At 40.0% G+C, this 27,164-nt stretch overlaps 1 protein-coding gene across 1 annotated transcript; it reads right to left on the bottom strand.

Moving 5' to 3' along the window:
* Window positions 1-12,819: 12,819 nt before the first annotated feature.
* On the bottom strand, window positions 12,820-22,997 carry ltc4s (leukotriene C4 synthase). The gene is made up of 5 exons (XM_041989909.1): window positions 22,906-22,997; window positions 16,082-16,181; window positions 14,524-14,594; window positions 14,370-14,451; window positions 12,820-13,074 (listed from the first exon to the last, which is right to left on the bottom strand). The coding sequence occupies exons 1-5, from the start codon at window positions 22,961-22,963 to the stop codon at window positions 12,933-12,935; spliced, it is 453 nt and encodes a 150-aa protein (XP_041845843.1). The 5' UTR covers window positions 22,964-22,997; the 3' UTR covers window positions 12,820-12,932.
* Between the last annotated feature and the right edge of the window lie 4,167 nt (window positions 22,998-27,164).

Here is a 27,164-nt window from a genome sequence, read left to right as displayed (position 1 = left end):
ATTTATGATGCCTTCAGGGACATTCAGTAGCTCTTTACATTAACTTTATTGACAATTCTATACACAGATGAACACGTGCTGTGTCATTCCCAGTCTGTGAAAAAGTTGGGTTAAAAACCTGGAAAACAAGGCAACTTTCCAGGAGCACAAGACATCCACAAAGGCCCCGAGCTTATACACATGTTTAATGCCATGAATGTGTTGAAGAGCCACTGAGACAGAACCTCTGACTGAAGTTTCTAATGTTTATTATTGTGAAGTCCTTTAAGAAAATGCCAAACGACACGGAATATCACCACGTGTGTGCAAAATATATGAAAATGAACTTCAGAAACATGGATTAATTAAATAAAAAAAATGCATAAAGAACTAAAATAACAAACAAAATAAAAAAATATATATATAAAGAGACAAAACAATCAACAAAATAGATTCACAAATTGCTCACTGAGCTTTAGAAGTTTATCTGTATTCGTATTTATTCTATATTTAAAGTTGTGGGTTACTAAGCTTTTTCTCTTCCTTCTTTTAGGTGTTTAACACGCATTAAAAAATATGCAAATTCATATAAATACTAGTAAATATTCATTTCTTAAATTGCATTTATTGTAATTTCTGAAATATTGTATTATCCAAACCTTAAAAATAAAGGACTCACAGGTTTGTTTAAATACATGTTCTATGAAAATTATTCCTTTTGAATAATTTTGTATTTTGCAGCATTGTACTCAATAAACCAAAAATGTAAATCCCTAAATATTTTTTCTCCATATTGTTTCATGAATTAGGCTAGCCTATAGTTCAAGAATTTGCTTTGTGAAAAAAATAACTGCATACACATTTACTGTCTAAAATATTAATTTATGTTCCCATAGTAGAAATCTACCAACATGAAAAATTAAATGAAAACAATCTACACTTGTACGATTTATTTTACTTTGTAGTGGCATTTTCCTCACAGCCCCTGAATGTGGCAGCTTGTCGAAATTGTGACATGCGCAGTAGCGGTCGTTTTGTCTGTGAAACGGTTATGATAATGTTAAGGAGCTGTGAGTCTGTGAAGTTGCACAATTGCTCCAAACCGATCCTCATAGTTCTTTAGTTTGTTCTCTGTGAACTTTAAACAGATACTCAAAATATTTGCTTTTGACACAGTGTTCATAACAGCAAACAATTCATTAAACCAGAGGAGATTCCTGATTTGTCCTCATATTAAAACACAGGAAACATCTGTGCTGCCTCATGTGATTTGATTTGTAGATATCACTGTTTCAGTCTGAAAGTAGTAGACTTATTCATACAGAGGCCTAAAGGCAATTTGATAATGAAAATAAATAGTTTCAAGTTTATTTCAGTTTTGCCTCCCTTTCTACACCTTCAGTTAATCCTCTAAAGTCCTGCCTCTTTTCATCATACAGTGATATTTACAAACATACGAAGTACCATTCAAAAATTTGGACACACTTTCCATCAAATTTAATGGGAAAACGCGTCCAGACCTTTGACTGGTGCAGTATGTTTATGTTTTAAACTTTTTTTTCACATTTTGTATGACAGCAAAAGATAAGTAAAAAAAAAAAGTTGTGTATTTATTTTGCACATAAAAGTTCCCCAAATACTGTTAATTAGTTACAAACAAAGTCAGTAAAATAGTTAGCATCATTATTAGCAACACAGTTAGCATAAAGTTAGCAACATAGCACTGAAGTTAGATAAATAGCATCAAAGCTAGTAAATGCAATTTTAAATCTTAATAAAAGTTAGTTTCTTTGTATAAAAACTTAGAAAAAAAACTTTTAAAAATTTGTAGAAAAAATGTTCTTAATCTAGGTTAGCTTGCTATCTCTTCTACTTTCTACTTTGGACAATGTACTTTTAAAAAACAGAAAAGACAGTGGACCAAAAATGACGATCTTTTACATGAAAAAGCTTCTGAACTGCAGTTGTTCCACATAATGATTTTACTTTTATGAATTATTAAAACCATGTAACCCCACTAAAAAAGCTAATGTTATGCTAACGCTTGTCAGTTTCCTCCACACTGTGGCTAATTAGCATGACATTGCAGTTCACTTTAAGGCAGATAAAACTTGGCATTTAATACATTTTTATACCGTTTTGATCTTTTAGTTTGTTTCAGAATCTATGACGATTTTTGACAGCGTTAATTTCCTTTAGTTTTTTCTTTTGTTAGCTGATTGTTTTGTGAACTTAAAGAGGTTTTGTCACTAAAATGGTTCAATCTCCTCTCAAAACAAAAAGCTTATTCACAAGAAACACTGAGAACATTAATGCAGTCCAAAGTTAGTAAAGGTTAGTTTTGTTGTTGCTCACTGCTGCTCTTTAACAGGTTGTTTGGAGTCTGCGAGAGGCTTTTTCTCCAAATCTACTGTATTACCAGTGATAACCTCACAGAATTATCTTTAACATACTGTTTTGAATAATGGTGCTTGCAGCAGAATCTGCAGCATTGTTATCACTGCTGTTATGACCCATGGATGAACTTTCAGGTTGGGCGTTGGTCTGAATGGTTCCATGAAAACTGTGAAATTACCACATTTCTATAAGCTGATGTCACAGTCAGGCATTCGTGTGTGTGTGTGGGTGGGTGTGTGATGTGTAAACACAGTTTACATAAGTTACTTTGCTAATTTGATCCAAACAGAATAGTCTTCTTCAGTAAAACCAATTTACTGGAGTTAAAAATAACAAAACTAAAAGTAAACAAAAGTCTAAATGCATTCTGTGAAAAAAAGAAAGTTCCTCTTTCATATATTTAAATTAACATCTCAGTCTAATATCAGCTCTTTAAAACATCATTAAATGAAGTCATACTTTTCAAGAATTGCAACAATTCAGAAACATCTGTGGAAATTACAACATACAAGCTGCAACTTGCAACACAACATGATCCCTCCTCTTCATTTTGACACTAAAAGTCACAACCCAGAGACTCATTCATAAACACGGGTAAAAACAACACAAGCAACAGATGATTAGTGACTCGAATGTGTATTTTATAAGATTTTATTAGTTTTAAAGAAAAATCTGTTACAGAAAATCGTAATTTGAGAAGTAATTGCTGGCCAAAAGTGTGAGATTGATATTGAGGGTGCAGAAGTATAAAACTTAAAATGCATCTTAAAAGGTTTATTGTAGTTAAATCAAATGTAATGTGTGTGTTTTGCATATGTGCTGCTATACACATATACAGTCATGCCCAAACTATTTAGAAAAAGAAGTTTGGTAGATATTCAATGTGAAATTTTAGAAATTTGATGACTCATCCTGTCATAATATTAAATATAATCTTCTGTTCCACATGTAAATGAAACCAAGAGCCAAAATAAATGAACACAGAAAAAAGGAAAAGCAACTTCCAGTGGTCTTCCTGTTCCTCCTCATGTTCTCTGACTTCCTTATCTTCTGCTGTGTTGTTCCTCTGCAGGCTGTTCTGCCAACTCAAACACCTGCTCTGTTTCATGAGATACCATCAGAACATCACATCATCAGCAGAAACAAGACTGTATCTGCAAATCCTCAGCAAGCACCATCGCTCCTTTCCATCACTGACGTGTTTTACCACTCGTGTTTTTCTCAAAATCTGTCTGGATTATCTTCACAGAAAAAAAGTACTTAAGAATTATTTACTTGGAATTTCAACAGAGACACAGGAAAGATGAGAAGAAAAGTGGGCAAAAGTAGCAAAAAACTATTATGTGGAAATATTCAAGCACTACCTGAGTTTTAAACTCATCCCACACAATGTTTTTCAACCAGTCCTTTCATTTTTAATTTTCCATATGGTTCAGCTCAGGAGTTACGAATAAATGGTCCGTGTTGGAAGTTGTTGTTCTCATCATGTCACGGCCATTTTACAGCTTCCAGCCATGGCTTGTGACACTAATGAGTTTTGGATGTGTTGACGTACCACCAGAGGTGTTCTGGTGAGACTGGGCACATTGAACAGTCTGAAACTGAGCAGGATTTTTTAATCAAACATGAAACTCAGCCAACATGTGTATGTACAGCTCTACATCATAAATCCTTCCCCACTTCCTGGTTAACTGCCTGTATAACACTGACCTCTGGATCTCCACTAATCTACTCAAACTTGGCAGCAATAAAACAGAGCTTGTGATTTCTTCACGACCTGTTATGATGAGTATCCATGGCAACAGAACATGAACATGTTCTTCAGTAGGATCAGTTCATCTCCTGCCTCCAGCCCAACAGACCACACACCCTCCATGAGCACAGTTTTCCTGTCACACCTTACCCTGCAGCTCAGTCAAGGACCCTAACACAGCATCATCTCCCACATCAGAACATACTGAGATGTCCTCTGCCTCCACCTCTAGCCTGTCTGTCTCCTGAGATGTCCTCTGCCTCCACCTCTACCATGTCTGTCTCCTGAGATGTCGTCTGCCTCCACCTCTAGTACGTCTGTCTCCTGAGATGTCCTCTGCCTCCACCTCTAGTACGTCTGTCTCCTGAGATGTCCTCTGCCTCCACCTCTACCATGTCTGTCTCCTGAGATGTCCTCTGCTTCCACCTCTACCATGTCTGTCTCCTGAGATGTCCTCTGCCTCCACCTCTAGCCTGTATGTCTCCATAGATGTCCTCTACCTCCACCTCTAGCCTGTCTGTCTCCTGAGATGTCCTCTGCCTCCACCTCTAGTACGTCTGTCTCCTGAGATGTCCTCTGCCTCCACCTCTAGTACGTCTGTCTCCTGAGATGTCCTCTGCCTCCACCTCTACTCTGTCTCCTAAGATGTCATCTGCCTCCACCTCTACCATGTCTGTCTCCTGAGATGTCTTCTGCCTCCACCTCTAGTACGTCTGTCTCCTAAGACGTCCTCTGCCTCCACCTCTAGTCTGTCTGTCTCCTGAGATGTCCTCTGCCTCCACCTCTAGCCTGTCTGTCTCCTGAGATGTCCTCTGCCTCCACCTCTACCATGTCTGTCTCCTGAGATGTCCTCTGCCTCCACCTCTAGTACGTCTGTCTCCTGAGATGTCCTCTGCCTCCACCTCTACCATGTCTGTCTCCTGAGATGTCCTCTGCCTCCACCTCTAGTACGTCTGTCTCCTAAGATGTCCTCTGCCTCCACCTCTAGTCTGTCTGTCTCCTGAGATGTCCTCTGCCTCCACCTCTACCATGTCTGTCTCCTGAGATGTCCTCTGCCTCCACCTCTACCATGTCTGTCTCCTGAGATGTCCTCTGCCTCCACCTCTAGTCTGTCTGTCTCCTAAGATGTCCTCTGCCTCCACCTCTACCATGTCTGTCTCCTGAGATGTCCTCTGCCTCCACCTCTAGTACGTCTGTCTCCTAAGATGTCCTCTGCCTCCACCTCTAGTCTGTCTGTCTCCTGAGATGTCCTCTGCCTCCACCTCTAGCCTGTCTGTCTCCTGAGATGTCCTCTGCCTCCACCTCTACCATGTCTGTCTCCTGAGATGTCCTTTGCCTCCACCTCTAGTCTGTCTGTCTCCTAAGATGTCCTCTGCCTCCACCTCTACCATGTCTGTCTCCTGAGATGTCCTCTGCCTCCACCTCTAGTACGTCTGTCTCCTAAGATGTCCTCTGCCTCCACCTCTAGTCTGTCTGTCTCCTGAGATGTCCTCTGCCTCCACCTCTAGCCTGTCTGTCTCCTGAGATGTCCTCTGCCTCCACCTCTACCATGTCTGTCTCCTGAGATGTCCTCTGCCTCCACCTCTAGTACGTCTGTCTCCTAAGATGTCCTCTGCCTCCACCTCTAGTCTGTCTGTCTCCTGATATGTCCTCTGCCTCCACCTCTACCATGTCTGTCTCCTGAGATGTCCTCTGCCTCCACCTCTAGTCTGTCTGTCTCCTGATATGTCCTCTGCCTCCACCTCTAGCCTGTCTGTCTCCTGCAGTCTGGTGAAGAAGCAACTGGGGAAACTGAACTGGAGCAAGGCTGCGAGTCCAGTTGGTTTCAGCTCCAGGGTTCCTTAAGAACAACTATGTTATATTTTCTTCGGCATCTTTTTAACACCAGCCTGAGTCGGGAAATAGTTCCTGTGCAGTAGAAAACATCCTCTCTTGATCCAGTATCTAAAAAATCCCAACCATCTGAACCAAAAGACTACTGACCAGATGCACTCCATGCAAAACACAGTGAAAATGGTCTCAGTCATTTGTGCTGCGTTACTGCTGGTTTATGCTGAAAGAATTTTCATTTGTGCCGGTACAGTTACTAGCCAGTTACTAGCCATTCTTCATCCATCCTAACCAATGGTTTCTGCTGCCCCAGCTAAAATCCGCTACAAACAATAATAAAAAGAAAATCTATCAACAAACCAAGCTAAAAGAGAAAAACCAAATAAAATCTGGCTAAGGCAGCTGATAAAACTAGTCATCGAATGATTAGACCGGATAATATGGTTAGGAGAAGTTGGTCCGGCCTGATATACGTTTGTTTATTATGTCCTAGAGCCATCGTTGCCCAGCAGAAACTGCACAACACTACACTTGACAGTAGCATTTTTCTATATGACACTGCATCACATACTACTAGATGTCAATATATGAACGGTTGAATTATCAAAGTAACACAAGACATTATTGCAGGAAGAGAAGAAAAGAAAGAAAGAAAGAGAGAAAGTGACAGAGAAAGAGATGAGACAAGCGTTAACATGGTAATGACTTTCACTGATTGGCGAGATCTCAAAGAAGAGACGGGATTCAAGACGGGTGCTAAATTAGCCGTCGTATGGGGACTGCTAGAGAGAAAATCTGCCAAAGTTCAGTGGGACTTTAAAGACCCAAATAAGGACCTTAATTTTAATTTTCTGTCCATTATTTCTTGAGTCAGGTGTTAGAGGTAGAATAGCCTACATAATTATGGTCCACTGGAGTTTAACAAACAAACAAGGCCCATGAAACACCTAGCATCCAGCAGCAAAGTCACGTGGGTGATTATCTCTGCACCACTTTATTTGACCTCAGGGGACCCATGCTGTCTGAGGACTCACATGTGTAACTGAAAACTGATTGCAGTTGTAAAATCTGATGCTCAGTCGACAGTACAGACAGTGGGTGGTGAGGCTGGCGTGGTGTTTACTTTCTAATGGGCGGAGCCTGAACGTGGACTCATCAGAAAGTGAAGCAGCTGCTGCTGGATGGAAACTTCTTCTGACGCTGAAAACAACAACTGCTGCTCTTCTGTCTGCCAGAGACACGAGAACACGCTAAAAATACACGCAAATCCACATTCCACTCAGGAACCAATCACTGAGTGTGTGTGTGGTGATACTGTCCTGGCTTTGTGAGGGTGCAGTACTGTACAGACCGGCTGCAGCTCTTAATATAAACTTTGGCTGAGCTGCTCTATAAATAGAGGGCAGTCATTGTGGAGCAGATTACAGATCAGTGTGAGAAAATCCAAACACGCCAACCTGAAGGCCGACCTCAGTGTGCACGGCAGTGAAAGTCTGGACATGTGCATGCTTATACCAACAATGGCATGAAAACCTGTCTGTGAAGCACACTCATGGAAATACTCAGGTTTCTATGTAAAGATGCTACGTGTTTTCAACCAGAACTGGATCTTAGTTTTTCATTATTTAAGTTTTTTTAAAGATAATAATCTTAATAATTACCTTCGCTGTGTTTTCAGCTTAACCATAAAAGAAAGTTTGTGATCAGTCCAAACTTTAAAATTCGTGGATGTTTGAATTGATTTTCCTAAATCAGAAAAGACTGGGATGTTACAAAAATGTTAAATTAAAAAAAACAAAACAAAACAAAAAGCCAATAATCCTCACACTGACTTTGATTTTAACTGCAGACTCTGAATTAGTAAATATATCTATACATATATATATATATATATATATATATATATATATATATATATATATATATATATATACATACATATATATATATATATATATGTATGTATATATATATATACACATATGTATCAGCAGCTGCATTTCATTTGTTTATATTTTTTTAACATCTAAGAGCTGCAACACATTCCAGCTTAGACTTGTTACCTGGTCTGAAATCCCTCCTGATAAAATGGAGTAATGATATTCTAACGGCAGAGTGAGAAAGATGGAAATCCTTCAACCTTTTCTTTAGAAACTTAAAACTGCTGAATAATTTTCTCACAGTTGGAGACAAACTGGACGTCCTCTCAACATCTTTGTTCATGGTTTGAAATAACATTATTGTTATTTTACCTCTTCATCAGCCCTGAATGTCCCTCAGGGCTGGTCATCTTTTGACTAAAATTCAGTTTCGTTCAGCTTTATTTATACAGCACTTTACAACAAAGTCATCTTAAGTCACTTTTACAGACAGTTCAATTCAATTCATTTTTGTTCACTAATAATCTAATTAATGATTCACATTAGTCTGATTTGTTCATATAAACCAATTAAATCTTCTCTTCATTTGAATCCTCCATCCTGAGTTGCATGAGGAGACAGAGGAGAGGAAAACCTCCATCAGAACCAGGAAGGACGGCCATCTGCCTGGATCAGTTCGACCAAGAGGTCAGGAAAGAGGGTCAACAAGCAGCATAACTCTAAGAAGGGATACCCGCTGAGAAAGAAGAAGAGAATCACAAATTAATGACAACAACGTCAGATGTTTCTACACAGAGAGTAAAGAGAGCAGAGAGGAGCCCAGTGCATCATGGGACGTCTCCCAGCAGCCTCGGCCTATAGCAGCAGGACTAAAGGGATGGATCAGGGTCACCAAACCAGACCTACTATAAGATTTACCAGGAAGGAAAGTTTGAAGATGATCTGTAAGGGTGTCTGATACCTGAAGCCAGACTGGGAGCTGGTTCCACGGAGAGGTTCTGTTTCCTGAGGTCAAAATCCGTAGAGACATGACAAGGAAGTAGGAAACAAATGCATAACTGATGTAAAAGACCAGCAGGTTAACTTAACCGAAGGTTTATTGTGGAGAAACAAAGGTGCTGCTCAAACAGGAAATCCAGCTCAACAGAAGACCAAACTCAAGAAAGAACCAATCTCACTGATTAACAAAACAAATGTGACAAACAGGACCAGTATGAACAGGGACTGGTATGACAACATAACACAACACAATGAACCCGTAAAGGACAACCCTGAGCTTAAATTCTGATGGACTGAATCACTAACAAGTAGCAGGTGTGACAGTTAGAGAGCAAGAAATAAAATAAGTAGAATACACAAGAGAATAGACCCTGGAAGCAATACTGAGGACTGAAAGAGAGCCAAGACCAGAAACTAAAGATAAACAGAAATCAAAACAACAACCAAACCAAGAGCCAATGACAAATCGTGACGCCTAAAGCCAAACTAGGAGCTGGTTCCAGAGGTCTGATAACTAAAGGTTCTGCCTCCCGTTCTACGTTTACAGCCTGAACCACGACTAAACCTGCAGTCTGAGAGCTGAGTGCTCTGTTGGGAAAGTCTGGAACTCTGATGGAACATGGTCGCTAAGAGTTTTATATGTGAGGAGAAGAATTTTAAATTCTGTTCGAATTTACCGGGAAGCCGATGAAGAGAAGAAAAAAACTGGAGAAATATGATCATGCTAATAATTCCCATCAGAAACTTTGCTGCAACATTTTGAAATGAAACTATGAAAATTTATGAAGGAAAACTCAACTTTTTAAGCTTTTAACATCTGAAATCTGAACTCAGCAGGTTGGAAACCACCAAATTATTCACTAGCGGATGAGGTCATCCACTCTATGAAGTACAGAGTACTTACACCTTCTAACTGTACTGAATCACTTTGAAACGAAGAAGTGGCTTTCCATCATCAAACCCGCATGTGAGTTCATTTGAACACAAATGGAGAGAAGGTTGGTTTGAACATGAAGATGTTTATTTGGTGGAAATCAGCCACAACGCTGCATCAGATCTGTTCACCCACCCGGGATTCAGAATAAAAACATTTCCAAGGAAAACTCCGAGTACGGATGTTTATCAGTGAAACTCTGCAGACTTTATGAGCCTTTAGTGATATTCTCATAAATGCCACATGTAACATATTTCTGCTGAATTGAAGGATATTTTTACACCTTCAGAGAAAATGTAGCTGAAATCTTGTGATGAAGGAATTTTGTGTTCCTGGAGGCCCTTCTAAGGAGATTCATAAAAGTCTAATCACATCTCCCTCCACCTGCAGGCAACAGATGGTATGATGCTGCTTTCATATCACACTGGGGCTCATTGTTCAGGTCAGATGAGCTGGGGTTTACAAAGAGTTTCACTTATTCTTCAACAGGCGTAAAGGTTTATGGGATTAACAGCTTCTGTGTCCTTAAAGTGACCATGTGACCAGATTTAGATCAGTACAGGTAAGATTTTTACCAACAATAGCTGAGGATCTGTAAGTTTTTCTCTTGATTTTTCAATCCTAGCTTCATTTGTATTTTCAGTCTGCTTGTTTGTGTTGCTTTAGTCATGAAATTCTTCTACAAGTGCAGGATGGGTAATTTATTCCTCTTTTTCAGGAGGAAGTGCTGCCACCATGTGGTCACACCTGGAATCCAAAGAGCTGAAAGTTCTTTTAAAAGCTTTAGATTATTTTATTTCACTCTTCTAGTCCAAAAGATTTTGGAGACTTTAAATACAGTTCTGATCCAGAGTCCTGATCCAGGCCTCAAGTCTTCCTCTCTGACTTTGTTGTCTTCTCCAAACTGGACTTGATCTACAGTTCTTCAACTTTCTGAAGGTCTTTCTAACCTTTTCTGCTTTTTCCTCATTTTCAGTCCAGTTCTTGTTCTGAAACATTTTCAGAGGAACTTAACTCAGATCTATGATTCATTCAGGCAGAAAAAAGGCTCCTAACTCAAGAGATGAACCAGTGTTGTGTTGAAACTTAACAGACAACTTAGCAAAGCATCAGCTTTAACTGGATCTTTACCAGCAGAAGTCACAAAGACACTTCATTTGCTCCCATTTCTTTAGTTTCAGGATAAGACAGTTTGACTGAAAATAGGATTTTAGCAGGAACAAGGTTATTCCTTAAGAGATGAAAACTTGGCATATCTCAGCATGGTGTGTAGAAATAGGAACAAATCCAGCAAAGACCTGAACCAGGACCTGAAAGATGCATCTGGATCTTCAGTTGATCCATCTACTGTTGGCCGAAGCCTCATCAGAAATGGTCTCCATGGAAGGCTGGCTGTTATAAAAGAAATACTCATCATTGTACTCTATATGAGAAACTTAATTAGTTACAGCCTGACGGGAGAAGACGGTGCCATTGGTTTCAACTTATTTTTAAATGTGCTTATTTTGACTCCATATCTTAAATATTTCGTTTTTGTCCTCCTACTCTGTAAGAAACTCTGAAAATCTCTACTTTATTTTTCCATTCGTGAGGAAGGAGGCAGGTCGGCGACTGGAACCATTTACTTGCATCTTTGAGGTCAATAACATCCTGTTGTCATTTCAGAATTGTTTTGTCTATTGTTATGTCTTTGTCTTTATGTTTCTTTTGGTCCCCCTTGCAAACGAGATGTTACATCTCAAGGTTTTCCACAATAAATAAAATAAATTAAACTGAATTTTCTTTAACAATTTAGTCATCTTTTTTTATTACTTTAAACGTTTATTCTTAATGTGTACAAGTTTAACTTGACCCCTGGACTGAGAACAATGTGCTTGGTGGAACATTGAGTTACACTGAAGCGTCAAAACAACACCTGCCGAGATAAGAACGGCCTCGAGGACAGAACTCGACCTTATTCACAGCCACACTGCTTTATTCTTCCCTCCCTCTGTGGAAAAGTCCCTACACATCATCTTTCTCTTCAGAAACTTTGTCAGAATCAGGTCAATATTCTCCTCGTACAAGTTCCGTTTTTCTTTTTGTAATAAACTTTGTTAAACTTCACACATCCAGACTATTGAAAATCTTATTCTACAACGCTGTAGAGAAGCCATTCTTAAGTAGGGAAGCAGAGAGAAAACGCTGAGGTAAGTCACATGATAGAAGAACTGGACTGTAGATCTGAGCTAACAGGTCTGATGGAACCTGGACCTCCTCATTACTGAAGCAGCGTGGGATCATCTGGACAGAAAACAGAACAAAAGGCAGAAACATCCAAAGAAGAGCTTTGGAAAGTCCTTCAAGGATCCTGGAGAAAAATTCCTGAAGACGACTTAGAGAAATTATGGAAAGCTTCTCTAAGAGGGTGAAGAAGAATGAAGCTGCTCAGGCCAGACATTCATTTTAGATCCTTAGAAGTGGGCCGACTCTGGTTCTGACCCAGATACTGGATTTAGATTTATGTTGGAACATGTTTCAGTAAACCACTGCAGCTGAAGAAACAAGCGATGAAGACTTCTGAACAGGGATGGACCGACATGAAAACTTTGGCTGATACAGAAAACCAATACGGCCGATAACCGATATTTACCGATGTAGATTTATATATATTGTTTCAGAAGGTTTAAGATTATTAAAAACTATGCAAACATTAGGGGCGTTAGCGTCCCGCCATTGTTTGTGAGCTTCTGGATGGCAGTTTTTCAGATGACATATCAAATTTGTGGTGTTGAATGAGTTGACACCATCCTCCTCGCACCACTTCGACTTTGCAAATATTGCAAATAATGACACCGTGAAAAATTACCACACAGCTGACATTGCCTCTAGCTTTACTTACATCCAACAATGTAGTGCTGCATCACTGTCACATGTTCAAACATGGCCGCCTGGCCGAGAACACGCAAACTATGTGCAAACTATGTCTGTACTGATTTACAACGCGTTTTTAATCAGATGAGTCATGTTTGTTATGAAGATGAAACAAAGTTAGACACAGAAACACAAACAGACTGATCAGTTTAATTATTAATAATCCAACATGTTTTCACTCTGTGACACAACGCAGATGTTTTCTCACAGCATCACTCCTCCTCTTCATCGTTTTTCCTCCTCCTGGTCAGAGCAGGCCGAGGGCAAAACCGAGCTCCTGCAGTAGGTCCACATTCAGGTAAACTCTGCAGAATGTGTGGAAAATGCCGACAGAGGAGAACCCGATCAGGATCCAGAGAACCTGCGCGCTGACGTAGAGCGGAGCCAGACTGAAAGAGACGTTGACCCGACATGTTAGACCCAGAACTCAGAACATCAGAAACTGATCCGACACGATGAAGAGGAGCCGGATCAGGCTGAAAACCTACAAACACAAACAGAACTCTGATAGTTCTTCACAGACAAGAAGTTCTGACCCGAGTGGTGTTAAATCAGCTGGATATGTAAACAAATTATTTTTACCAGGTGTGGGAAAGTGGAGGCCTAACACCTACCCTGGATACACTTGTCGTGTATATTGCCTATATGTGCATATTATTATATATAATAGGGATATTGTATAAACTGGCATCACATTATCTAATGTGTGTAATCGTATTAGCAAAATATACACAGATGTATCTGTGTTGGTAGGCTATATAACACAATAAATATCTACAGTAATATTTCCGGTTTTCAAATTCCAGATTTTAGGTAGACATAGAATTTCATATGGAAATATTAACAGAATATATATTAATTGTAATTATAAATGTATCTTATTAACTCATATTCACATGTGGGTTTTTTTGTGCCTTTATGTTCAAATAAACTTTGAAATTGAATATGGGTATAAATATATAAGCATATATATATGCTTATATATTTATACCCATAGTGTATATATTTGACCTATATTAAATAAACAGTTAACTATAGAAAAGGGGTCAGATTTAAAAAGTTTTCTTTTACGTCTTCTGACTCCTTTTTAATCGTGCTGATTAATTTTTTCTTTGTTTTGAGAACCTTTCAATCCCTTCATGCCTGAATTTATTCATAATTACATAAAAAACAAAGTAAAATCTGTAAAAACCAAGTAAGGAAAACTAACAGGAAAAATACTACAATTAAATATGAAATAAATTAATATTTAAGTCATCAATAAAAATATATAAATATGAATGAAAACTATATATAATATGAAAATAAATCTGTCAATAAAAGTACATTTAAAAAACATTAATAAAAAATCAATAAAATAAGAAGAAAATAAGTTTCTTTTTTTTCTTTTTTTTTCTGCAATTTTGCGGCCATCAGGCATTAATTCTGTTTGTCATGTTTGTTTTGTTATTATATCTGATTCGCTTGTTTGAAATGAACATATATCAAAACAAACACCATGAGAAGCTGCTGCCAGCTCGCACAGGGAAGCTCTGCCCCCTTGTGGTGGAAACGGGAATTGGATTCTCTAAAAATCTATTTGGAAAATTCTCTGGTTTTATTTGGATCCAGAAACTCCAGCAGGTAGTAGTCGAGTCCCTGCAGAGGAAACGGGCAAGGTGTGTTTCCGGTTCTGGTTCCTTACCGTCCGTTTGCAGATTCAGCATATCCCCAGAAGTAACGCAGGCGCATGTACAGGTACAGCAAACCGCAAACCGAGGACAAACCTGCAGCACACACACATTTTACTGCAAACTAAGAAGAACTGTGTGTGCACATGTGCGCGAATATGTGTTTACCTTGGCTGAAGAAGACTCCGGATGTCCACAGAGCAGTGATGAAGATGGGGAAGTACTCTGAACAGTTTGCCCTGTACGGACACACACACACACACAGGTAAGATGATGTCAGACAGTGGCCACCAGGTAGAGCCAGAAACACTTAGAGGTCCAATTTTACACATTTTTTTTTTACAGTTTCATGTGGGTGTCAGAAGTCCAACAACATTTTTTTCAAAGTGTATTTCCCCAAATTCAGCCTGGATTCTTCATTTCAGACATTCTAACGTGGCTCTAGTGAGCTCTACGGAGAACGGGATGTTTCTGTGTCTGAACCTTTACATGTTCATGAGTGGTGCCTGTCCATGCCCCTCTCTGGGAGAGGATCTGGCTTTCACTGGCCTGCTCTGTGATTTTAGAGGGCAGGCTCAGCAAGCCAGGGGGGCGGGTCAATGGCAGTAACGTGCCGCCAAGTTCTGAAGTAGCTGAATATACTGAATTAGCAGGTTATTCCATCTTTCCTAATGGCACAACCATTTTCCAAGGTGACAATACCAGGATTCATGGGATTCAGATTGTGAAAGAGTGGTTCAGGGAACAGGACACTTCGTTTTCACGCATGGATTGACCACCACAGAGTCCAGACCTGAACCCCATTGATAATGTGCAGTGGTCAGACTCTCCCATCCGCTCTACAAGATCTTGGTGGAAAATTAATGCAACACTGGAAAGAAATAAATGTGACATTGCAGATGCTTATTAAAACTATGCCACAGCAAATGCTGCTGGAATTAAGGCTAAAGAGTTTGTTTTTGCTTTGTTTTGTTTTCTTTGCTTGAATAATTATTGTTTTTTGTTTTATATAAAAAAAAACAATTGTGAGAATCTGCCGCTAAGGCAACGATCCAGATGTGACCAATTTAAAGTTAAAAAGTTTTTCTTTAAGTGGTCAAAAAATAGAACTTTGAATTATTCTTCTTTTCATTTCCACATAAATGAAAGAAAACACTGAAGTGTTTGATGGACCTTCAGACTTTCAGTTTTAATTTTTCAGGCCAACATGAACTTCTGAGCAGATCTTCACCGTGATGTTCATCCCAGCTGAACGAAGAAGAAAACATGAAACAAATGAGTTGAAGCATTTTTATTAGTCTGAAAATAAATCAGGAGTTTGTGTTTCTGCTGAATTTTTAAAGAATAAAAGAGCTGAGAACTATCCCATTAGATTATCACAGATAAGCAAATTTGACTTATCTTTGTTTTTTTAGATGAAATCATAAAGTTTGAATTACATGTGATATTTAGGTTTTCTGCAGAAACGTTTCTATATTTATTTATTTATGAGCTGCTTTAGCTCAAAATTACATTTTCTGTTTATGTCAAGGTTGAAGACTTCATCTGTGAAAAAAACAAAAACTTAGAAAGAGTGAAGGTCGCTCAGTTTTTCGCCTTTATCCAAATTTTTACACTTTTTTTAAACGTTATTGATAATCAGTGTTAAACCTGTGGCTGTTTACTTTTTTTACAACACGCACACACCCACCCACACACACACAAACACACACACACAGTTACTGACTGAGCTCTGAAGATCCTCTCAAACTCCGGCGGTCCGCTGGTGGTCGGGGGAGAAACCGAATACTTCCTCCTGGCATAAATTACCTGGAGGGAAAAATAAGCTGGAAACACACACAGAAAACGCACCATGATCCATCTTGACTTTTAAATACTCTTCCGTAAGTTTATACACAACATGGAGAAAATCAGATTTATGAAACTGCAGCAAAATCTCGGAAGTTTTGGAGGACAACCGGACCGAACAGAAATACAAAGAATAACCACAAGGTGTAAACATTTATTAACGGAACCATGGGAACCGGGGCCAGGACAAGGTTAAATTGAGCTTTGACATGGCATCTGAACGACGTTTCTGCTTGCCTGACAACGAAATAAAGGCATACGTTGCGTTTTCGAATGCACTGTGACTAAAAGCTAAACTACCATGAGAAGACTGCCTTTCATTAGTGAAATGAAATTATTGAACAGAAAAGCTGAACAGTCTTTTATTTAGACAGATTCTCTCAGTTCTCGGGATTGTTGCTAACGTGGTTGCTATGGACAACGCTACGTGCATGGCGCGTTCCAAACCTGTGTTGGCCAATGCAGCTAATGGGCTGCGTTCCATTTCAAATTACTCTTGGCCTGAGGTGTTAGGAGTTCACGGGCTTTGTCTATGTCTAATTTCATGTATACAGCTCTGGAAAACAAATAGGGGACCGCTGCTTAAATTGTTGTTGGGTAACCTTCTACAAAAGTGTAAAAAAAATAAATAAATCAAACTGCTCAGCTTTGCTTGATGATTTGTGACCACCCATCTTCTCTTTGATGTGATTCCAGAGGTTTTTACCAGGGTTCATCTGGAGATGGAGATGGCCATGACAGGCTCTTTATGTTGTGATTCCTCCATCCAGACCTTGATTCTCCTGGCTGTGTGGCCTGGAGGATGGTCCTGCTGCAATCCTCTGAGTTGGGGAGCACAGTCAGCATGAGGAAATTAATGTTTTTCGAGGATAATCTTGTATGTGGTTTTATTAATGCATCCTTCACGAAGAGACATCTACCTGATTCCAGCCTTTCTGAGGCATCCCCTCATCTTCCTCCATATTTAACAGTCTGTGTGAGACGCTGTGGCTTGTAGACCACTCCAGGTCTCCATCTAACCATAAAACAACAAGGTGTTGGGAAAAGCTGAAAATTAGACTCGGAAAAGATGACCTTCCTTCTTCTTCTTCTCAGTCTGAGTTTTGCATGATTCCAGTCTTCCCTGTAGGAGCCGTTTTCCAGCTTTTCTTGCCGTGCACTTCACCCCGGTCTCAGTTTGCCACTGTGTTCGACTATCACTTGATGTCAGCCTCTGGTCCTTCAGTGATGTGTTTGTGGTTTTCCCTTTCAGTTCACTGCTGTTTTCAGCCTCTGCCAGACAGTTTCGTTGTCCTGGTAAAGCAGGATGAGATGTGCTTGTGTAAGAATGACATTTTTGGTAGTAATACTCAAAGATGCTGGTTTAAGAAAAAATGGCTGTGGTCTCTTATTTTTCCAGGAGCTTTATTTTAGGAGTATACAGGAGGCTTTTCCTTCTTTTTTACAATTTACAGTGGCATCCAGTGAAGCGCGTCAGTACTTTGGCCTGGTTTATATGTCACAATGGTGACTTGAAATTACACTTACCTACAGGGATAGTTGAAAACCCGTGTGTGCAGATGCACAAATCCTGAACTATAACTATAAAACATTATTAGTATAAGCTTATACAGTTCTTTATAGACGACATCCCTTATTTTGAGTTATTTAATTAAACTGGACTTAGTACACTGTAATAAAAACCCAGTGGTGTATCATTTAATTACTTGTACACATAACTATATACTTTTGCCTTCTATAAGTAGTTTTTACATTCTTTTTTATTTTGATTTGTTATTTATTTGAAAATCTTGAATAATTCAATATAACTATACAACATACACGTTGAATAACATGTTCAAATAGGAGTCGTTTCACTTCAGTAAGACACTGCATGTGTGTATATAAGGTAATCTGTGCTGTAACCCTGACTCTGACCCATAGACTGTGTGCTGACCCTAAATTGATGATTTTAGATCTTCTTTCAAGGTGATATGCATGTCTTAGATTGTGGATAATATTATAACTCTAAAGGTGACTCATTTTGGAAAATACTTCCCTAGAAATCAAAGGAGAACAACAAAAAGCTTGATTTTATATTCTGGGCTTTGCATGTGCGCTCTGGTTTGATTAGGAATCCTTCTGGAAACTTATGAGGTGTTCCAGGCACATCCCACTGGGAGGAGGGTCCGACACGCCGGAGGGACGACATTGTGTCGGAACGCCTCGGGATCCCACACAATGTGAAATTACAGTAAAGATATTACAAAGTTGTTTTTGTTTGTTTTTTTTTTGTTTTTTGTTTTTGCATTTTTAAGTGTTGTGCTAAAAAAAGCACCCCTGCTGTGAAAAGCCCTGCCTCTGAAGAAGCGTAGTGACAGCCAGTCGCCTGTAGATGCCGTATTCATGTTTTCTACCCTTCAGAATTTACCAACAACTTATACCAGCCTGTTGATGCGGAGTTAAAAAAAAGAAAATAAATTGTATAACAGAAATACTTAGATGGTATGTGCATGTTCTGAGTGTGCTCTTAAAAGTTAAAAATGCTGGGACCAGAACGTGCACCTCCTTCTATTTCTGACCCCAAATGACTTACAGCCCAACATCATGCTTCTTTTCTTTGGAAATGACCTCAGGGTATTGTTTTTGTTTTGTTTGTTTGTTTGTTTGTTTGTTTGTTTGTTTGTTTTTTTCCTTTGGTTGTTTGTTTTTTTTGTTTGTTTTTGTTTTGTTTTTTTGGTGTTGTGGTCCAGAATAGTCTGGTAAAAAGAAGCACAACTAAATTCTCGATTTCCAATATTTTAATAAGTGCTTTACAAAATTAGTTGTTACTGTGATGTAACTTGATTTGGGCCAAATCGTTGCATTACACTTACATAAAAAACATATATCTGTCTGTCTGAGTAACGTTGTTTCATTTATTTATATGTATTTCTTTAAATAGTAAAATGTGATATTATTAAAACAAAACAAATAAAGCTGTGGTATTTAAATGCGGTTTATTGAACATGCAGAGTTTGTATAAAATAAGTCATTAACGTTCATAACAGCATAATGTATCATTGTCATTATCGTCATGCCTTGGTGATCAAAGGTTTGACTGCCAGTGATTCTTCACACATACCAGGGCCAGGCCACCCCTACTCATTTACTGCATGCATACACTCACACTTGTGCAAGTGTACGTGCACACACATATGGACTAAGTAATCACCAAAGCTTATTATTCCATAGACCAACATTCACATAAAACTACAAAGCAGTGTTTTTCTCTAAGAGTCCAACATGACTTCGTTATTAATGATGGTTTTATTTTGAGATAAACAACATTATTGGATAATCTTGTCAGAACATAATTTAGATACCAGTTTAACTGTAAATACACCAACACCAATATTTTCTACTAAAAGTAAAAAGAAGGAGCGATCAACAGCAACTTCACCTGATTGATTTCTGTAACTTGAGAAAATGAAAAAGTCAACTCAGCTTAGTCAGATAACAGACTTCTGGAGGGGTTCCCAAACTTTATCATGCAGCAACCCACCTGTGGAGGTAAGTTTGGTCCAGCAGGACCCACCAAATATTTCATGCAGTAAAATAATCTATTTCATTACCATATAAATAAAACACACCCACAAACACACTCAATATGGAGTTAAATAAAACCACAGAGGTTAACATTTAACCAACAAGCTGCAACCACATCATTTACAACCAGATAAACACACCGACACACTGATCGCCAACATCAGCATTTAACCTGGACTAATAAAATGTGCCCAATTGGCCCAGTTTGGCTGCTGTTCCTGAGTTGAACAAGGACAGATGTGGTCTTGATTAGATTACTTATCAATCGGCATTAGCCAATTAGTGACAAGTGGCAAGAACAAATTGTTTAGTCTGTGGGTGGAAGCCAGAACCAGTCAGGCCAATCAGCCGCAGTGATGTAGGGCACAGTTCCATCCCTCCATCCAGTGGTGTAGTCTACGTGATATGCAGGTATACGCCGTATACCCAGTAGAAAAGGTGACAAATTTCCGTATAACCACAAAAAAATGCTCAAAGATGCGTATCAACATGTTTCGTGACATAACTTTCACTTTTCCGATCATAAATTAGCCACGAAGCCGGCCCGTTTAGACCATGAGGAATTCTGTCAAAAGTGACGTTGAGCCGCCGCAGAGAGAAAGCAGCTTGACCGTCTGTCCTGATCCTGACCTGCGGTCCTTAACAGCTGGTGGCTGGTTGCTAGACAACCGCGAATTAAAGAGTGGCGGATGAGAGGAAGAAGATGCAGCAGCAGCAGAAAAAGAAGGGGAATAAGATGTTTTGGGCGGTACGCGTAGGCCTAGTTAGTGGAGAGGGAACGCAGAGAAAAAACATGAAAAGAAAACAAAGTCAAATCACACTGTTTCAGTGTGTCAGTGAGCGTGTTGCTACTGGTACTGTTTCCACTGTCGATTCGGGGGACACTGCAGTCACACAGTCATGGGCGGGGAGAAGAGCCTGACCCTGTCGTCCAACCTGGGCCGCGTTTTCAGAAAGCAGGTTGAGTTGGTCAACCCAGAGTTGCACTTTAAACTTAGTTTATTTAACCTGCTTTCTGAAACGGGGCCCCGGTGAGTCTCTGTGTGTGTGTGTGTGTGTGTGTGTGTGTGTGTGTGTGTGTGTGTGTGTGTGTGTGTGTGTGTGTGTGTGTGTGTGTGTGTGTGTGTGTGTAGAAGAGACTTCGACCTGGCCGAATTTAAAAACAGGCATCTTTGGTTAGAGTGGAGAAATGGAAAGTTAGGTAAATGTTGGACATTTAAAGCTGGTAGAAACTATTTAAATGTACAAAGTTAACGCTATATTTGCATGTTATTATGGTTAAATAAAAATCAAGACAATTCATAGTCATCTTAAATGTCCATTAATAAGGACACTTTGTACGCCATCAAATAAATAACTTTGCGTGTTACATAAGTATCTATTCCAAGAGAGGAATGTTTGCCTCTATATTTTGTCATGAATTTTTATTTATTGAAGATTTGTCTTGTTCTCTCAGTGGCTGTTCACTGGTTAGTTAAAGTGCAGCTGTTAATCAATTCACATCAAACTTTATTTATTAAGCATTTTTCTTGCCAAAGGCAACACAAAGTGCTTTACACGATGATAAAAATGTATGCATATTAAAGTAAAACAAGCCTTCACACACTATATGACATAGCAAATTAAGAACACACCCATCATTGTCTCTCTCACAGTCACACAGACATCCACATATATGCACAAACAGAGCCGTCCCCCCTCCCTACATTATACACAAACAAGAACTCCAGTTTCTGTTTATTAGTACAAAAGTAATGAAAGTAATAAACATCTGGCTTGACGCTGCAGTGGGGAAACAATATCTTGGGGATCCGATCACACCGAGAGCCAGCCCACCCATTTCCACAGAGACCACCACAGCAACCACCCAGATCAGGGCAGCCCAGAGTCCACATCACAGCTGTTGGACTGCAGTGCAGGACCCCCAGCCACTGGGACAAGGGCGATCACCATGGCAACAACCCCACTCCAAGCAGGCAAAGCTCCTGGGGTGAAGGATCCCCATGAGGAAACGAATGGCTGTTATACATCTTGTGTTGTTTACATTTAGATAACACATAACCAGTCTTTCATGATCTCAGTTATGTGTGGATCAGAGTATACCCACTAGAATAAACTAGACTACACCACTGCCTCCATCCATCCCTCCATCCATCCTCTGCCGCTTATCCGGAGTCGGGTCGCGGGGGCAGCAGCCTAAGCAGGGAAACACAGACTTCCCTCTCCCCGGCCATATCCCCCAGTTACTTTTAATGATTAATTTTTTCCTTGACAAGGAGGCCAGTTAAGCCATTAGGGCCCTCAGGCCACTGGGAATTGTCACATTCCTCCCGTGGGCTGGTGTAGGCTACACAGCACGAAATCATAACGCCCACCCAACAGCCTGCAAAACTACCCATTTGAATCAACATGAACAGGCTGACAGCGGTGGCTGTTGTTGAGTTCATGAAGCTTGTTATAAACTCCACAACAACAGAGACCCATGTTCTTGTCCATCAGGACGGAGGGTAAATATGAACGTCTTCGTGAAGGCGAGAGACTGCGCTCGTGAGGAGGTGCTTTTTCTGCACATCTGTCCCAGAAAAGTCGCGCAAACACCACCAGAAAGCTCCACCATTGTCCCAGGTCGTGGTCCCAGGTCGGCAACATGTAAATAAGTTTTGAGACTTCGAGGTTGTTTCGATCCTCGGCCAAGTCGAGTTCATGTCGAGGTGTCCTTGGGCAAGACACCAAACCCCTAATTGATCCTGACGGGTCGTGGTTGAGCACCTTGCATGCAGCTTCCGCCATCAGTGTGTGAATGTGTGTGTGAATGGGTGAATGTGATGGATGATGTAAAGCGCTTTGGGCATCATCCCAGGTACAGTAAAAGAGCTATATAAATACGGACCATTTACCATTTTACGTATTTTTGTGAGATCAGTTGCAAATCTGCAGATGGTGGAGATGATGTGGAAAATATTATGACAATATGAAACATCTTAAAACCAAGCTTATTTCTTATATAAAACACGAAGAGAAAATCAGATTTATGAAACTTCAGCAAAACCACTTCAGTTCTGGAGAAGCAACAGGTTGCAGACTGAAGCTGCTTCCAGTCCGTCTCCTGCCAGATCTCCCAGCATGCCCTCCTACCTTGTTCCAGGACACCCAGCACTGTCACAGCGCCGAGGCCGACCGCGTCCTCCACCATGTCCGCAGAGGCACCACGGGTCAGTTCCACAGGTGAGCCAGGGATGCAGTGAGAGCGTCCAGGAAACGGACAGAGCGGGAGCTCACCTGCTGGGTGGGGGGGGGGGGGCGGGGCCAGAATACACACCTGCAGTCAGAGCTGAACAGTGACCTGAAGGAGCGCGTGTTTGCTGAACAAGCGCCTGAGATAGTCACAGAATACAAGTTCATGGTTTTATAATTATTAGAAAAGAAAATTATTTTGTTTTGTTTGGTTATTTGGTTGATTGAGTGAGTTTCATCCATCCGTCCTCTGGCCAACAAGTAACCAGCTGCTAGTTTAAAGTGAATCTAACGGACATCCATACAGAAATGAAACAAAGTTTTTCGTAGAGACGAAGCTTTTCCACAAAGGTGGGTGTCTATACAGTTCCAGTGACGCAGTAGTATCAACAGCAGGCCTGTAAGTGGCACAAAATCCACCAAACCCTGAAAAGACCAGAAGAATGTTCAGATGCAAACTAGTGGCAATAAAGAAGTAGAAGAAGAAAAAGAAACGCTAGATCTGTCCTGGTGCCTTCAGACAGGTTCTGGTTCAGGCTCCGTTCTGCTGTGTCAGAACTTTAATGCTTTCTGGGGGCATGAGATTGGAAAAATGTAGCAGACAAACTAATATTTTGACAACTTGTGCTCTTGAAAACATTCTGGTCCACATTCCAGACTCCCTGGTGGCAGTAATGAACCAATTCATTTTTGCCAACTGCCCAAAAATATAAAGAAGAACTGCAGACCAGAGATCAGGGTTTTTATATAGCCTATATATATGCACATGTATATATACACACACACACATATATGTGTCTGTATATATATATAAACACATACATAAACCGTTTTTTTTTTTTTTTTTATGTTTGCTTCCATCAAATTTTCTGAGGCCACCTGGCGGGCCTTTAGGGGGCTGTGGCCTCCACTGGTCTAAGTGTTTCTCTCTGGTGGAATTCCTTCTTCACCTTCTGAAGCTGATGACTTTATTTATGGCTTTCTTCTTTTTGTAAAACTTTATTAAAACAGCGTGCAATATTACACTTGTGTGAACACTGACGGCCTGTCCTGTGAAAGGTTGTGGAGGTTGGGTCGTTTAATGCTACTGCTGAAAGGAAAATGGTGCGGTTAGATGTTTGCTTTGGGAACCATTTTAGCCGAGCAGTGGTATTAGACTCAAGAAACACCGGTTCTGTGTGGATGAAATGGCCAAGCAATAAATAACTAAGAGAACCACCAACACTCGTCCTGTGTGGATAGAGCCTCATAAATCTAGTCTGTGAACAGGGTTCTACCATCAATGACTGATGGAGAAGTTTAAGGCTGAAATAATGAAAAAGACAACCTAAAATGTGGAGCGCAAACATTGGTCACAAACATTTTTGATACTCTGGATTTTTTTAACCACTCATATCTTTAACATAAAATCCAGTTTCAGAACAAAAATAACTAATAACTGAGAACTGGAAATTCCCATTATCTCCTGTAACTGCTGAAAAGACATTAAGGTTTTATTCTTTAGATGGACGACAATGTACGTCGGTTTATCCTAAGAAACTTTAAAAAGAATCAGACCAAGAAACAACATATTTTTCCTTCATTTCATTCAGCAGAATAAGCTTTAGAAGTGGTGAGCAAAGTAAAAATATAACAGGATTGACTTATGTGACGATGTCCTCCGTCAGTTTGTATACACAAGCAAATCAGCTGTTTTCAGAGCGTCCGTCCTTCAGTCTCTGGTGGAAGTTACAGGTGGTGTTTTATGGCGAGGAAGGTAAAGATTCAAACCACATTTGTTATGAGTATTTGAATGTTCTGAGGAACTTTATGCACAAATTTATGATTCAATTGTTTGAGAAAAGGACTGAAATCATAATCTGACACAAAGCATGCAAAACAAAGGTTTTCATTCATGAGACTGTTTCACATACTTGGAACCAAGTTGTGGTAAAAATAATAAAAATAAATAAAAATAAGTGGTGTTCAGGAAGATGTTGGCCATCTCCACAGTTTGGATGAGAGTTTGGCTCTGTATGTCCCAGCTTTCCAGTAAAACTCTTCAGGTTATTAAGAGTTAAATTTAAGGAGGGAGAATTTTGGAAAGTATTATTTTAACATAAAAACCTGTATCCACCATAGATGACTAATGATGTTCAGGACAGGTGGATGAAACCCTGAAACCCCCCAACACAGGCCTATATTTAACCCTCAGTGTGTCCAAACTTCACCGGGCTGCTCATCTCCTGAAAAAACAAAAACCACACAGACAACCAGCTTGTTTCTAAAGAACTATATTTACATAATACTCTTGTTTTACAGAGAACCATACAAAAGTATAAAATACTTACAAAAATCCGCTGCAATATATAAAAATAACTTCTATCTTCTCCAGATCATTAGGAAAGGCTTACATACAAAAAATATATTTATAGACATTTACAAAGAGCCCGTTCACAACAGTCAGACCCAGAAAAGCCGGCAGGAAGTCTGCAGCCGCCCCAACGAGGACGTCAGACAGCCCTGAGACTGAAATACCGCACAGAAAACACAAAACACCAGGCTGAGGACGAGAACAGAAAGACGTGGCGCAGATCCACCTTAAAACAGAACGAGCGGCCCGCAGATCCACCTTAAAACAGAACGAGCGGCCCGCAGATCCACCTTAAAACAGCATGGGTGTCAGACGGACGAAGGTCCAAAACGATCGGAGCAAATAAGAACCGGCGCAACATCATGACTGGACCTGTAGAGTGAGAACCATCAGGAAACATCTAGAATTTAACACGAAACTTGTCGCCTGACGCAGCCGAGTTTCTGATTTCTCTGCAGGTTTGATTTATTTTCACCAGAAGTCTTCAGTTAAAATCCTGAAACCTTCATCTGTCTTTTTTTTGGGAAGACTTTTTATTATTTTAATTTGGGATTAAACTAACGAGAGGTTTTATAAATGAACAGGCTGGTTAATAAATGTAAAATCAGAAAAATCTTGAAAATGTTTTTTCCCGGCCAACATTTAAAGCAAATAAAAAGGGAATTTAGGAACGGAAACAAACATTTAAACAGCTGGAGCATTAACATTATATAACAAATATATTTTATAAACCATTTTAATGTAAAATCTTCAATCTGCAGCCGTCAGGTCTGATTCTGAACCGCCTGAAGTAATCTGATTACAGCAACGTCTGAAGAAACAGACTGAAACTATGAACTGATTCTGGATCAGTGAAAATCTCAGGATTTGTTTTTCGTTCTTTCTTTAAAGTATTTTGCCCCGAGTTCACGCCTACAGGTACAAGTTATTTTGACCTTTTAAGATGAAATTAGAGCAAGACTCTGCCTGACAGGCCACGCTCGGGGCTAATATCTATCTCCTCTCTGCTGCTGGTTCTGTAACCTGTTCTGGTCACAGGAAACTCAAAGTGCAACTTCCTTGTGAGTTTCCAGTTCAACTCATCAAGGCAACAACATACAAACGTTTTCCGAGGCCCTGCGGCAGCGTTTATAAGAAGATGTCACGCTGCGACACAACAAATGTCTGAAGACGTCCTACGTGGAACATCGGAGAGATTTCTGCCGTGAATATTTAAGATAACAGAGCAGCTCAGTGAAACTCTGCAGGGAGTCGGCCGAGAACAAAAAAACTTATTTCCATAAACAAAACTAACTGTTGTGGATGTTAAAATGTTTGCAGTGTTTCCATAAATTTCCCTACGTATGAAAATGAAGTGCAGAGCAGCAGATAAGAGACCTGCTCCTGAACTCAACACTGAGCTGTGCTCCATTTTAAATAGGCTCCGCCCCCTTTACATGTCTGTTTCCAGTGGACGCTCAGTTGTTCAGTTCAGGCGCATTTCACAGAGCTGCGACGGTCAGAGCGGCGCTGCCGGCCTCCAGGTGGCGCTGTGGGGCGAGTACAGTGGTTTAGCACTGAGCCATAGGTTCAGTAGTAGTCTTAGTGCGACTCCATCCATAAACACTGCAGTGTGTTAGATTATTCACTCACACATGCACGCACGCACGCACACACCCAGACACACATGCAGACACGTCATTTCTATCAGATTTACACTCCTGGTGGAAAAACACACTGAAAACGTCCGACTGTGAAGCTTCAGGGAAACTAAATTTCACACCTGATCCATCGTCTGATTTCAGCTGGTTTAGTCAAACCACATGTC

The sequence above is a fragment of the Melanotaenia boesemani genome, chromosome 7 (assembly GCF_017639745.1).
Source record: "Melanotaenia boesemani isolate fMelBoe1 chromosome 7, fMelBoe1.pri, whole genome shotgun sequence".
Taxonomy (NCBI): domain Eukaryota; kingdom Metazoa; phylum Chordata; class Actinopteri; order Atheriniformes; family Melanotaeniidae; genus Melanotaenia; species Melanotaenia boesemani.
This window is presented reverse-complemented; position numbering and strand designations above follow the sequence as displayed.